Raw genomic sequence first — 15837 nt, 5'->3', positions numbered from 1 at the left:
TCTTCACATTTGTAAGATGATAATTTCATAATTTCATAATTATTTTTCTCTTAAACTTTTATGTCCCGAGAGAAATTTACGTGATTTTAATAAATCAAGGAAAAAAAATATATATATTGTCACATTTTTTGCAAGTAAATTTCATTATATTGTTCTATTAAAATAAAAAAAATTCTTCATCTATCAACGTCATATGAGTTTTATTTCTCTTGAAAAATAAAAATTTGATATCCAATAATAATACTAAATTAATTTACGTAAATACTTTTTTAATGAAAATGAATAAATTTTCTTCTTTATATAAACGTTAAATTTTATATGCGACGATAATCGATCATTTATTCAGCGTAAAATTTGGATAAACTACATATATGCACACACAAATATTCAGCGCGGAATTTATATTATAATACATATGTTAAATACATTTTTCGAGACAATAACAAATCGGTTGGTATGCGGCCTTGGTGCTTGGGGCGTATAGCGTACTAATGTTTACATCGAATTGTTGTCACTCGTAGGTATTTGGCCTTCCCTGCGTACAATACAATGTTGATATTTGCGTTCAACCTGCCTTCAGTCGTACGGCGAAACTCGAATGGGAAAGTTGAAGCTCCGTATATCATCGGATTATACCTTGAGAAATTCTTTATTATAATTAGCTATTAATTCATAAGTGTGTCGAAACGATCGATATTAATTACGCGAGTGATGAGTGTCATTATTATGTGCAAAGACGAAGCAGTAAAGGATAAAACATAAAGTGGAAAAGAAGCCCCAGAGAGACATCGAGCGACTGCGGAGCAATTTTCAGGTGTGCAATTTATAACTAATTTAATTTATCATTCATTATTCGAGATTAATTGCTCATTTTTTTCTACTCTTAAGAAAGACATATTAAGTCGATATCCGAATATATGAAATGTCATTGCCCCTTTCCGCCATATCGATTGATTCTTTCACCGTGCTTACATTGGTCATGGTCAGCTGTCATCGCTGAGATTGCGTATTTATCGAAGAGAGTTAGTGCAAATATGAATATATTATTATCGCATTTATAAATATATACATTAATGTGAATGTAATATATTATTTTTAAAGAATGAAGAAAATCATAAGACGCATTTTTCTCGAATTTATAAGATGTTGAACGGCCATTATTGCAGAAATTATGTATCTTGAAAACTTGAATATTCAGGAAAGAGAAATAGAAATAATTCTATATAATTTTATTTAGATATAAATTTTTATATCAATATTATCTTCAAAATACATAAAAAATAGGAACACGATTATTTTAGATAATTACTTTGTTATTTTGTAAATTAACTGATAATACAATAACAACTTTTTTAATTAAACAATATTGCAATAATAAAAGAAAAAAAACGCGTATTATTATAAAATTCAATTTCTCTTCGGATTTTTCGGATTGTAGACGAATACCACAAGTATTCCGCAAAAGCGTCACGTGGCGCGAAGTGCACCGCGAAGTGTGACAATTTCGATAAATCGTCTTGAGAACGGCGAGTCAACGGGCGAGCTCAGGCCCGGTTAAAAGCACGACGGAGAGGGTGGAAAAAGGTCGTTGCGTGATTCAAGGAGCGCCGGGACAGCGATGGAAACGGAAAAAGGGAGAAGGGGGGCAGACGATAGAAACGGCAGAGGGGATGACTTTTGAAGGAAGGAGGGAGACGAAGGGCCTCGTGCGTTTTCGATGTACAAAAAGTAATTACGGGATGGTTTCCGGTAATCATATCTAGAGCGCATTGAATGAGCGCATTGTTCGGGCACCCCTTCAGCGATATGCACTTGTACGCGGCGCCCCTGCCTCTCCTCTTCGCCCTCGACTCATCATCAGGACTTCCACCCTATCGACGTATACTCACGACGACCACACCGCGTACGTACCCCTTCCTATAACTATTATGCACGCTCGCTCAACCCCCGGCGGCGGTTGCGGGGGCTGCGGTTACACCGCAGGTCGTTCCTGGGTTCACCACGGGACGCTCCCGTCACTGACGGTGGTTAATGCCTCGAGCGATTTGAGATTTTTGAATGCTCTTCGTCTCGTTACCGGATCCGAGGTTTTTTAAAGACGGGTACATATGATACGGACGAGTCGTGCGATCGCGAATATATGAATAATTATTACTTAAAAGAAAGAGATGATTTGATTTGATAAAAACGAAATAATAAACTTTAAAATTTCAAACTCATCACACACACATCTCGGTATTGCAATCTGTACAATATGTTAAAAATTTATTTGCTTGATATGTACTGTGTAATAAATAAGTATTAATCGAAGACTTGAAATGAGACAAAATAGCATATAATAATGATCTTAAAATTAATAATTCTAAGAATGGGGAGGAGAGATAAGATAACATGTTTTGTATTATATAAACAAGCACAGCTCAATTTATCATAAATTTTTGGCAAGACGACAGAGATGAAATTTCTTTTTTAATATGCAATATATATAATATTGCTTGCAAATATTGAAAAAAATATGAAAAATGTAAGAAAAATACGATAACAATAGGATAAATAAGAAAAGAGGAAAAGATTTTGCATTCTTTTCGTATTTTAATTCTCTAGTAGCACAAATACACAGCAACACAAAACGCGCGATATTGTTTTTCCATCGATAAAATAAAATCCTAAAATGTTGAAGAAAATAATAGAGGCGATGACGTTAGTTGGAACGTCAGTGCGCGAAATTTGATGCGGTCGCAGCCTAAATTTGACCCTCGACAACGTCGACGACAGTCTGAGGTCGCATTTATTGAGTTTGGTTCAAGAGCGCGCAAGTGCCAACGACTCGCTCCGATCTTCGAGTCCCTCGTACTCTCGTCTCTCGTTTTTCGCTCGTCTGGCCAATCGACTATTCATCGTTCGCTATTTGCGTGCACGCAGCCCGTAGAGAAAAAGAATAGTTGCTTTCCGGCGGTGGATTGAAAGGGCAAATACCTCGCGCTCGAATCACGCGTCGAAGATGTCTCCTCTTTCGATTTCTTGGCGAGAAGATCGTCTTACGCGCCCACTTTGGTTCGATTACGGCGCAGAAAACGACATGGAACGGCTGCGCGATAAGAATGTTGACGACGGAATTTATTGGCAAGGGAATGCGGGATAAGATAATTGATGATGTAATGTGAATTTTTTTTTTTTTTTTTAACTTCAACACATGTTTTCACACGCGTTTAAAATGAAATAAGTTTATGCCGATATGAGAAAAAGAAGAAAATATTATAGTTGAATGCGCTAATTTATTAGGCAAAGAGAGAGAGAGAGAATAATCGCGAATTTAACGATCACCAAATTATATGTATCATTAAATCGATATTTTCTATATATGAAACATATAAAAAACGATAAAGTTGAAAAACAAGATTTGAACGTGGAGGATATCGGACCCGGGCGGCTCGGAGAAACTATGTACAGACGACGCATTGCAGGAGGAAGACGATGGAACGGAAGGAAGCGAGATAGAGCGTGGAAGTGCGAGCGAGATCCGAGAAGAGAGCAAAGAGCATGACAAGAGCGAGGCTGTAGGGGCGCAGGGCTGCGACCCGACTGACCCTACCTCGATGCCCCGGCTGCCTTCGGAGCCCTCTCTAGCCCTACTCCGCGCACCCTTACCCTCACCCTTAGCCTCCGGGGGTGGATGGAAGGCGGGCCGGCCCATTTTTCGCGCCCCACTTGACTCCACGTCCTCATTGGCTGCCGCCCTCTCGCTCTGACCTCTCTTCCCTTGGCTGCTTCTGACACCGACAGGGTGGACGGCCGCGTTCCTTCCACCTGGCTCCTTTTTTCAGAGAAGAAAAGCAGAAGAGACGCCCGAAGATTCGGATGAAATGTTAATCGCTTGTCTATAGATCGTCGCTCGTCGTCTACCAGCCAGCTAATAACGGATTTTCACAAAGCAATTTTATGATGGTGTGGAAAAAATACCCTTTTTTGTGAAAAAAATGAAGAAAAATGTATATCAAAAAATGGAAAAGCTGCTAGTAGTTACATTAAACTTGTCATTTGCACTGCAGCGATATTTATGTGAACAACGATTGGAGCAACGATAAACGGAAATAAGACGCAGATGAATTAAGTTGAAACAAAAAGTGATAGAAATCGCGAGATCAAAACGAGTTCAAGGTTGAGTCTAGTGAATCGAATACGCCCCTTCCCGAGAAGACGAAGTTGCTCGACAGGCGCTTAGAGACGGCGATGACGATTCGTGGTAGCGCTCGCGGTCGGTTTGATAAAAAGCGTAGTAATATGATCAGCAGGTTGAAGAATCTGGAGAGCTCGGTCCACGAGAGAAGAGATCACGAGGAGAGTGGTGGTGGGATACGAGGGAGAAGGAGGGGACGAGAGAACGCGATAAGGAGAACTGCGGACCGCTTGTTCGTCGAGTTCGCGTACAGGAAGAAAAAGAGAGACGGTGAAAGGGGTGAGGAAGGAAGGGCGAAAGAGAAGGAGAGTAGAGGACGAATAGACTGACGGCAGACGGATAGATAGATGGAGAGCGATGCGAGGCGTCGGTGCGGTGAGCGAGACGACCTCAAGCGAAGGAGGGAGACTCGCTCATTTCGCGAGCGCGGGATCGAGAGAAGAAGGGAGAAGCGACGACTAGATCGAGGAGTCAAAGTGGGTACGGAACTACTCGGTCGGGCAACGCGTGCTGTTCAACCAGGGTAGGGCAAACCCGTAGCCAATGAGAGGCCGACCGGGGCGCGCCCGGGACTCGACCCCACCTTCGGTAGCCATGGAAACTGGCGGAACCCGCGAGAAACCCTCGCGGGTTTGCGATGGTGGGAGACCCAGGTCGGTGTCAGGGGTCGCCTTAGTCGGCAGTCGGTCTCTGGTCGGCCCCAAGAATAGTCGTATCGAGGCGGTAGTCGAGTATCACCTCTCTTCTTCTTCTTCTCCTTCTCCTCCTACTACTACTACTACAGCACGGGCCGCCGCTCTGCTGCTCCTGCTGCCGTTGCTGCTGCCGTTGCTGCTGCCGCCGCCGCCGCTGTCGCCGCCGCCGCTGCTGTTGCTGCTGCTGCCCGGCGCTGCGAGCGCGCGACGGAGGGACGACACCATCACGCATACCATCGCGCAACACGCATTCGCGAGAAGTACACGCGCACGCGAACGAGCGGACGTATACACGAGATTCGCGCGCAAACGCAAGTGTCGCTAAGGACATACACGTTATATCGATTACATACGCGCACGTACGTATGTACGCACGCACGCACGCAGGCACGCAGGCAAGCACGCACGCGGACGAGAGTGATCTTTGGCGTATACTCTGATACGCGCCAGAGCGCGAAACATCAAGCGGTGCTCCAGAGGACGCGGCCACTCCAAATTTTCTGGGTTGTTGGGACTTACCTGTGTCTCCCACCCTTCTCAATTAATCGTGTGTTGTCGCCTTGATGTTCGAAGAGTTGATGCTGGGATAGACCGATCAGTGTCGGTGTGGATGTCGGTGTCTTTAACGCGAGACCTTTCGCCTCGGGAAATCGCGACGTGCACGTGGAAAAGTGAAGTGCCTCCGAGTGCATGACCGAGTGTGACCGAAATTGTTACTATTTGATGCTATTGTATCGTTCGCGATCGCCAATTTACGCGCGTTTACCAAAAGTTTTCGCGATATGATACCGTGGTTGTTACCGCGCCAACAATTTGTGAGCGATAACGAGGTTGATTGGAGCTACGAAATCGTTACTTAGAATATTTTCGAGGAATTCGAAAGATTGGACATACCTTCGATCTCTGTAGATTTCAAAGAATTATCTAATTGAAGATTTAAAGAATCAAAACGGAAGTGATCGAGAATACTATTTGGAAAAATCATAGTGCATTGAAGTAGTAACTTTGATATCTTCAAATATCTGCGGTATAATTGCATCCCAATAATAATTGAAGAATGTTACGTCGATCTAGCCGTGTTTCTCTAGAAGTATGATAAGTGTCGGACATCTCCCGTACGATTTATTTCGCGATTATGCGCGCACATCTACAGATATATTCAGGACAGGAAGAAGTGAATGAAGTAACTTATAAACTTATAAACGGCAATATCAGAATAATTAACGAATAAATTGTCGAGGACATTGACTGTACCAGGATTTCGCATCTTTTCGGACCGAGCTAAATCCAACTCGAGGAATTAATCGGACGATTCTGGTCGGAAGTGTCGAGCCGACCCGGAAACAGCCGGCCCCGTCGTCGTCGGTCGCAGGTCACGGGCAGGAAACCGGCAGGGTGGTTCGAGGCGGGACAGTAGGCGCGGACGCCCTGGCGACTGCCGGGGTGGTTTACCCGGCCGCGACGGCGACGTTGTTCCCTGGCCGGGTGCCAGCCGGACACCACCACCCCGAGTTCACCACCACGTTGGAGCTGGGGTTCCCGGCGCGCGGCACCACCGCCTCGATGGCGTTGGTCGCGCCGCCGCCCTCCTGGGCCTCACGGGTTCAGGTAGGCCCGCCGCCGCCGATGCCGCCCGCGCATCTCACGCCCTCGGCCACGCCGGAGGATATCACCTGCTTGGTGCCCGCCGGTTCGGTCCTGACCTCGAGGGATCCCCTGCCACCCAGCACCACCCCCGGCAGCCAGGCCAACAGCTCGCAATCCGGCAGCTCGCAAACGGACAAATCGCCGAACATCGAGTGCGTCGTCTGCGGGGACAAGAGCAGCGGCAAGCATTACGGACAGTTTACTTGCGAAGGTGAGTGCCGTTTACATATGACGGTCTTTTCCCTTTGAGAAAGTGCGTAAAACTGTCGCGGGAATTGTCGAACGCAGTCTTAATGTTTGTATCGATCATTCGTGTGATGATAAGTGGATGCCTGTAGTCAATGAGTATAAAATTGAGCGAATCGCGATGACATTTCACGCTTCGTGACGCGAAACAATAAGTGAATGAATTTCGTTTCAAACTCGCATGTGTTAAAAAAGATATATAATGTCGGAAGATAAAAGTAAATCCATTATTACGATTGATCCATTATTACCATTGATCACGAAACTGAAACTATGCTAATGTGTGACCGTTCATGTAATTAAGCCGATTCTTCTCGTGTTATTTAGTATTGCCGTTTTATTCTATTCACTTGTGATCTTTTCATTTGTCGATTGCACATATTCTCGCTTAAAAAAATCCTGATTGAATTTCATCGATAATTCAATTTAACTCTGGTTTAAAACACATAATTTATCTTCTTCTAGATTATATTTCTATTTTAAAATTCACAAGAAAAGAATAATCTAACGATTCTAAAATATCAAGCGAAAAAACACAATGTATAGGCGATAATTGTAAAAGCGAATAAATCCGCGTTTTACTCGCGATTAAGAGCGGAAATTTGACATCTCGTCGAAGAGATTTAACTGAGAGAGAGATTCCAAGATGAGCGACACGAACGGTAGCACGCGCGCTAAAACAGCCGCATTGCGAGGATAGGGCAACCATCGAAATCTCTACCGTCGAGGTTCTCGCGACGTTTTTTTTCTTCCACGTGGAAGAGCGCGTGCACGCCCTTTCGGCGACTGTTCTCTTTACCGTGGGTATCGTAGGGCGCGCGAAGGGTATCCCTTTACCTGTGCCACCAATTTGTCACCGCGCGAGGCAGAGCTCATTCGCATCAGAAAGCCCGACATCTACCTTAATGCCCGCTTACATTAATTTATTCAAGACATGCGTGAGAGGAGGAACGGAAGTAGAAAGGTAATAAAGAGAAAAAAATAGAGAAAGGGAGAGGGAAAACTGCAAAATCTCGAATTAACGAGAGAGAGAGAGAGAGAAAGAGAGATATGCGCCGTGATAGAAGAAGGCGAACGGAGAAGGAGAGAGAAAAAGGGAAGAGGAGAAGAAGAGTACATCGTGGCCATCGGGCGTGGAGAGTACGAAAAAACAAAGAGTCACCATTAATAACCCAGTGGGGTGTTCCCCGGAACGCTTACACGTCTGTTACGAGCCTAATAACGATGTAATAGGGCCGAGGAAATGAAGCGGGATGAACGAGGACGGACGCCGAAAGGGAGAAGCGGACGCGAGAGGGAAGGGTTTATCCCATTCTGGCGCCGATGATGACGGGGTTCGGTTCCGATGGAATGAGAAACAAATTGTTTTCACGGGCGGAAACAAATCCCAGCGGGTCGTCGAGAGAACGTGCGCGCGAGCGAGCGAGCGGCGAGTTATCGCGCGTATAAACCGTAGCGGCTAATTATCCATCGGCCAGATGTATCGAGGATAACTAATTAGCCGGCCGCGCCGCGTGTTGTATCACGCCAACGAATCTCGCGATCTGTCGATATACGGGAAACGACTCAGACGATCTGAATGTCGATTTGAATATTACACAACTCGCGGTTTTCCTTGTTTTACGCGCAGCTCGAGATAAGTTTTTCGACCTTCGAGTTACCAATAAAACTGCATATACAATTGTAATTAGAGAATAGAAGCGAATATTAAGTTGTGCCGAGCAGTTAACGTAATGATACTATTTATATATTTTTTAATGAGACTGTATTCTATCTCGTTGAAAACATTTATTTATTCTTTAAGTAGCAACGACAATTTTTCTCCCCTCGCGGATTAAAATTTGAGTTAATATTTTATGAATATAAAATTCAGCCTCTCTGTTAAGAAACTTAACAGCGTTAATAAAAAAGAACCGTTAACGGTGCGTCGACTTTTATTGATATTGTCATATAAGATTCTTTTTGATATATTCTGAGGGGGAATGTTTATCATTATTAAGATTCATCTTGAAATCTGTTGATGAATACTTCTGACTTTCGTGATTTCGACACTTTCTTACGGGTTGGCCCCTTTCGTATTTGCGACGGCGACCAGCTGGCCCCTGTGCACATCCGTCCGTTAAATCATTTATACGAAGGCGAAGGATCGAAGGTTCGAAGGATCGAGACGAGAAGAGGGTAACGAAGAGAAATGTCGCGACTCGGCTCGGACAGACGGACGGACTCGGGTTAATCGAAATCTACAGCACCCTCGGAAATCAGGAGTTATATATCCTCCCGCGCTGCCTGCCCTCCCTTCTCACCCTGACCTTCCTTCGCACGCCCTATTATCCCGAATTACGCCTTATTGATACCAGATTGCCAACGGTAATTTATATCTCGCGGGTGATTTAGTGCGTTTCGAGGGCCTTGATTAATGACACACGGCTATCTGCGGTTCCTCCTCCTTTTTGACCTTCTCGCACACTTTCGACTTGCCGTCGAAGTTACCATAGGATGCACGAAAATATTAATTGGAAATTGCTTGAAAATATTAATTGAAAAACTTGCGTGGTAAACGTCGCGTAAAATAATTACATAAATTAAAAAACGAATTTGCGCGATGTCGAGATATATTATCGCACCGATGACATTTAAATTTCGTTGACACTTTTATTACAATTAGAATTTTCGTAGTGATTACGAAGTTATAAATATATGCGAAATGTAATTATTAATGTATGTATTAATCTTCTTTACGATCCTACGTTTTGAAAAAATTAGATCATTATCGCTATATCTGCGATGAATTATATTAATAATTTACGTGAAATATATCATGGATTCTTTTCCTTTTTGCAACTACAAAATCTTCGAACGATTGTAGATATAAATGTGTTTTCATATTGAAATAATCTAAGATTCATATATTGTTCTTCACACGCGTTAAAACATTTCAAGTAAATCATTTTGATATAGATAAATTTTGTAACAATCATTCTTATGACTCAGATGATAATTAGACGATATATGCTTTCTATTAAAGTAAAGAATACATAATCCTTCCCGCTCTCTCGTAGTCGAAATTATTTTTACCGGGCGTTAAAACGGTACGTTCTGCTTTCGTGATCCCCGTAAGGTACCGTATCGCCCGTCGCCGACAAGTATAGCAACACGAATACCTCATGCGAGCTCATAACATTCTTCCATTCACCGCACATTATCCCTCTCGCTGCGTAGTGGTTCCGCATTTCTGCGTTTAGCATTCATCGCTCGGTAGACGTTACCGCAGGATTGAGCTTATTTGCGGTAACCGACAGCGGGGATCAAGCTATTGAGAGCTCGTTAGGTTTACTATCGTCGGTGTATTGCCCTCGACGGAGACGAGACCATGCGTGGGATCTGGCACGTAACACGCGCGGACACGACGCGGAAATCATGGGATACTGAAGCGCGAGAGAAGACGATAGACGGATAGACAGATGGATAAATGGATTTGCTCGACGTTGAATCCTGATCGATTTGGATAGATAGAAAAAATATACTTTATACCGGGATGAGTCCTGAGATTGTCCGTAAAGTGCCTAGGAGCATTCGAACAAGATAACATACGAACGAGAATAATCATTGCCGTTTCGTAATCTATGTGATAAGTAGATATAGAATAATCATATGCGTAGTAGAAGCTGTGAAATCAATCGTAGTAGTTTCCATAAACTCTTAAACTAGTTATTCTGTAATAAAATATAAAATATAACGAGATTATATGAATTTATTGCTAACATATATATTCTGTAACTATATATACATTAGGAATAAATTTATTAATACGTTTTACTTTTTATTACATTATTATATACTTTACTTACAGAAATAAAAAAGAGATATGTTTTCTTATCTACAAATTATAGAATTGATACTCTTTATCCTCATAAATATCCTCGTAATATTGTATTTACGACATACTTGACGATTTAATGCAGATATAACAGATAAACATATATCGTGATTTTAAGAGACAAAGCAGAATACACGTGTAATTTGTTTAAAAGCAAAAATACACGAAACTATGTCCTCTTTCTTCCTCGTGCTATAACTGTATTAATTATTACATACCATCTCGCATTATCAGGCAATATGCTCTATAATTTATGGAGCTATTTGGTATTTAGAAAAATCCTTAACTAACCGTTGCAGAGATGGGCGAAGCTGTCGGGCAATTAAAGCGTCGCACGGCGTTGCTGCAGCATGCGACCGCGATAATTGCTTCCGTGTACAATGTGTAAACCGTTTCCGGCGGCTCGCGCGCGGTTAAACCGCGCGTAATCTGTGCACGACGAATTTCACGAATTGCCCCGGCCACGTCGGCCAGATGTCGGTCGACCACCATCGCGCTTGCTCGCTCGCTCGCTCCAAGTACGCGAATGCGGGGATTCACGATGCTGCAACTGATCGACCGCGTCGCATCTCCCGAAGGGCTTGTTCTCGCTGCGCGAGTTAATTGACGGGTAGGTCTGTCGGAAGAACCGGCCGTCTTCATTCGATAAACGAGTTAGTCGCAGCACCGGCTATTAATCTGCGCGCGCTTATAATAAATTGACCATATTTTTTACGAGAGAAATAATCTAAGAGCCTTCTTGACGTGTTAAATAACTGTTTTAATAATAAAACAAATATTGATTTAAAAACTTAATTTATTGTTAGTATTTATTTTTATCTAGTTTTAGTTAGTTTTTATTTTTATTTTAGTATTTTTATCTGATAATTAAAGCATATAATATAATATGTTTGACGAAAGTTAAATCATAAAATAATTATTTTTAGCAAGAAAGATGAGATCTTTAATGATGTTGCTTAAAAAAAAACAACTGATTGTTTACTCGTACAATTAGTCTGCAGCCATAAAAGTGTAGCATTATTGTTATTTATTTTTTTATATCTTTTTTTTTGTTCTAAGAAAGAATGTTTGATGTGTGAAACCGCAACATTTTTGAAATAAATGCACTTGCCTGACTCTTGTATCCGCGTTGAATCGCCCCGAGCGCTACCGCCGTCGGTCGCGTGGCGGAAACTGTCGCCAAGATACGACCAGATATCCTAATGAACCCGAGCTTCTCTAATTACTCGCCCTGCAATGCACCCGACGCGCTGTGCCGGAATTCCTCGAGCGAGACGATCGTCTTCGTGCATCCGTCGACCTCCTCGTAAACTCCAACGCGTCCTTCCAAAGGAATCTTTCGTTCTTTTACGGGATATTTGTCTTTCTCTTCGATATAGACTAGGTAAAAAAGATATTTTTCTTTGAATCGTATTTCATAATGAATTTTTATTCTATAATACGTCATGTATATATATCATTAATATGTACAAGATTAAATTTATTATAGAAGTATATATTACAAAATGTGAGAGTTGACGCGACAGATTTCAAGAGCGTATTCTTTAATCAAGTCATTTACAAGACAATAGTACGAAAAATATAATAAAATAAAAATTAGAAAATTCACAGGGCGAGGATTATATCTCTCTCACCCTTCGTTTAAGCAAGAAGGTGACCTGTGCTTATTTAAAAGAGTCCGGATGATGGCGAGACGATAACAAGTGCTTACGGGAAATACGGGAAACGGTGTGTAGTGATACCGCGACGGATTAAACGCGATACGGTCGATGCAGAGTCGTCACGGTGGAAACGAGGAGGAACGAGCCGAGCCGGGTTAAGAGTCGGGATCCTTAATTGAGCGCTCGAGTTACAACGGCGAGTCACTCTCTCCCTGGTGTACCAATTACAACGGCGGTAACGATATTTACCATTGTCGGGGGCGAAGCGAGGCTGCCTAGCGTGGCATGCCGTGGCTCTCGCGCCTATCCGTAGCATTAGCGGTGCCGTAATAACACGGTTAATCCGGCGATAATTTCTGTACGGCGGTAATCTTAATTGCCCGGAACACCGCGAATTCTCTCCCTCGTCTCTCGTGTAGAAGGCAACGCTCGCGCAACTATACGTACCCTTGTCATACTTTTCCTCCCCTTTCATCGTGAAATAGGGGTTTGATTGCGCCGGGATCGAGGAACGTCTCGGAGGTGACCGATGTCGAGAAGTTCACATCCGCATTTCAAGAATCGCGTTATCCAAACTTGGAATATCGAATTTAATATTTAAATTAGAATTGTTTGTCCTTTTATAAGAAATACTTTCTCGAAAATTCTCTACGTGAAAATTTGAGATATTTCTCTCGTTCTCGTAACCTGCCTCGAGACTCGTCTCGATCGACCGGGCAAATTGACGATAACTCGCGGCCGTTTGACATCGCTTGACATCAAAATCAACCCGTCGACGTAATAAAGTGATCGCCGACAATCAGGTCGATTATGCCAATGAACGTCCAATGCGGAACGCGCGCGTGTACGGTGCATCGACGGCGTGTTCTTCGCTGATTTCTTTCCAATCGTCGAATGGACGACACTGGTATGCATCGATGAGGACGCGATCACGAGCGATCGAGTAATCGGCTACCAGCGCGACTTCTCGCGGAAGGCTCACTCGTTAAATGCATTTTCCGCAGCCTCATGCTGATTGCGTAAGCACTGTGTGCGTCGATCGGCACGCGTTACACCGGTTATGTGTTCTACAATGGAATAGTAGTCACTCGAGATATTGCGAGTAACAGATGCGACGACGACATCCAGAGCGAATGACTGAAGGACCATTGGAGCGATAAAGCAATGATGTGCTGCAGAAATAAATGTACTGTAGATAAAATGCGAATGATTGGAAGAATGGAATTTTGCTGCTAAATAAAAGTATTTTTGTTTGCAACACTTATCATTGAAATATTAATGGAATAATTTTTTTAGATTACTGATTTATGTTTTTGAATGTATAGGAAAGATATTAATAGTTTTTGATAAAATTGATAAAAGAGCAAAATATTAAATTTTGAAAAACTTGATAGTGGATAACTGTTATATATCTTATAATTAAGTTTATTAAGTATATAATTATATATAAGAATTACAAATTATTAATGGTGCAAACGTCATTCGATGCATATAAATATAGGAAGAAATTGGAGTCACCGGTTATTTTTACATATTTTTATTACTTGCTATCATAATGATAGGAACAATAGGATCAATTTAATTTACATGAATAAATCATATGTATATAATATAATTGGATATATATATAAAACTCCGTACGTATACAACACACGTATGTTAAATTTAATTTATTCGAACATATCATTTAGAGATAAGCTGTTTTAATTACAATTTGATTTACTATTTCGAAAAATCGTGGGGGTGTCGGACGGGAAAGCGTCGAGAGATCAATCCATTGACAGGGAAACAGGGATATCTGACTCGCACGAGCGAAATGGTGGTCGGACGCGCGGCCGCTTTCGTGGATGACGGGAATAAGCTATAATTAAAGCGATGAGGGGGGGCCGGGTCATTACGCCGTACCGGCGATAAATTACGACTTTTACGAGGTCCCGAGAGCAAGGCCGCGCGCCAACGCATTCGGAGAGGAACCTCACCGGTGCGAGCGTCACGGTACATTCATCGAGGAATCGAAAATGACGTAGAGACATGGTGGAACAGGGGGAAGGGAAAGGAAGGCCCACTACGACCTGAGGTCGCGGAGGGACTGACGAAAAATGCACGCACGTTTACACGCCGGTATATAAATTACTAGATGATCGTGATGTGCGCTCTCTCGGCGTCGAGATCGTCATCTGACAAGGCGGACTTCTTTCTTCTGCCTTCGCCCTTTCCCCTCCTCTCCTTTTCTCTTCCTCCCTGCGTGCAGGACTAACGGGCACCCGTATATAGAACCCTTTGAATACCGAAAATACATACGAGACGTGACATCGGATAATCGATAAGACGGAGTGTCGGGACGACTCTCCGGACGCTCGCACGTCCCTGCGCGTAAATATTTTGATTAATGATCCCGCGAGGACCGTCTGGTCCGGTCTGGTCCGGGACGCAACGGCCCGATTCCAAAACCGGATACCCCTTCGCGTCCCCTTCGCGTCCCCTTCGCGTTGGCGATCTTTCTTTTGCATCTTTCCCTTTACATTCCCGTCCTCGTCCTCGATTGACGATTATCGATTCCCTCTTTCTCTTTCACTCGTGCGTCCGATCTTTTTCCTCAACGTGTTTGAAGGAGGCTTTCTTGGAAGGGTCACGTGGACGAGTATGCATACCGAGACCCTGGGAAAGACACTCCGGGCGTTGTCCTCGCGGTCGGAAAAACTGGTCGTCGGTCAACTGACCGTCAATGAATGCCGAACCCTTCGCCGGCACCTTCGACCGCGTTAAATGTCCCGTCGGGTATTATCTTGCCGGCCCGAAACAACGCCCCGGACGTGACCGGAGGCGTTAACGCTTCGCGACCAGTTCGACTTGTTCGGAACGCGTGCGTCAGATTTTGGAGGGTCTTACCGGTCTCTGGTTCCGGAGAAGCGTCCTCGTAAAATGCCAAGCACTCGGATCGCGCGCCAAGAGAGCCCCAAGTATACCTGCCAAACTACATTGGCTCAAAGATATACATGCAAAAGCCGTCACCGAAAATGCAAATATAATTATATAAAAATCTCCATAAGATTAAAATATCTTAAATAAAAAAAAAGTTGTATACATGTATGTGTGTGTGCGCAAGATCTGCTTTCTTCTGACTCCAAGTATAAATTTGTTTATTTTATTCAGATTATTCTAATTTTGAAATAAAAGGCTCTGATATTGAATATCCGGGAATGGAGATTGGGCTAATTGGGCTAAACGCATGGTTTACTGCACTCTTATTGTTAGCTCTTAATTAGCCTAATCTCCACTCCCGGATATTCTAATCTTGTTGAAATTTCTATATAATTCCTATATAAGTTAAAAAATATTGATTTGTGAATGTAATGTGTGACATACCCTCTGTGTGTGAAAACACATATTATAACAGTTATACGACATTAGAATAAAAAATTAAAGTAATAGCTGTTATATATTTATTATAAAACTGTTATATATCATTTGTTTACTGTTGTTATATAATATATGTTAAAATAGTCGTACTCACATTTAATATAATATTTATAT

The 15837-nt window shown here is 42.8% G+C and overlaps 1 protein-coding gene and 1 long non-coding RNA gene across 2 annotated transcripts in view; both read left to right on the top strand.

Annotated features, from left to right (window-relative positions):
* Nucleotides 1–441: 441 nt before the first annotated feature.
* On the top strand, nucleotides 442–4999 carry LOC115238618. The gene is made up of 3 exons (XR_003884518.1): nucleotides 442–814; nucleotides 1439–1903; nucleotides 3399–4999. It is a non-coding gene; the product is annotated as an uncharacterized LOC115238618 (long non-coding RNA).
* A 1436-nt stretch (nucleotides 5000–6435) lies between these two features.
* LOC115238631 (steroid receptor seven-up, isoforms B/C-like) overlaps nucleotides 6436–15837 on the top strand; it is a 79190-nt gene continuing 69788 nt past the window's right edge. Inside the window, exon 1 of the mRNA XM_029812620.1 lies at nucleotides 6436–6730. Coding sequence (XP_029668480.1) covers nucleotides 6436–6730 — 295 coding nt within the window. The remainder of the gene's footprint in view (nucleotides 6731–15837) is intronic.

The sequence above is a fragment of the Formica exsecta genome, unplaced genomic scaffold (genome assembly GCF_003651465.1).
Source record: "Formica exsecta isolate Colony F162 unplaced genomic scaffold, ASM365146v1 scaffold352, whole genome shotgun sequence".
NCBI lineage: Eukaryota > Metazoa > Arthropoda > Insecta > Hymenoptera > Formicidae > Formica > Formica exsecta.
Note: the sequence above shows the minus strand (reverse complement) of the source record. Positions and strands in the feature narration are given on the sequence as shown.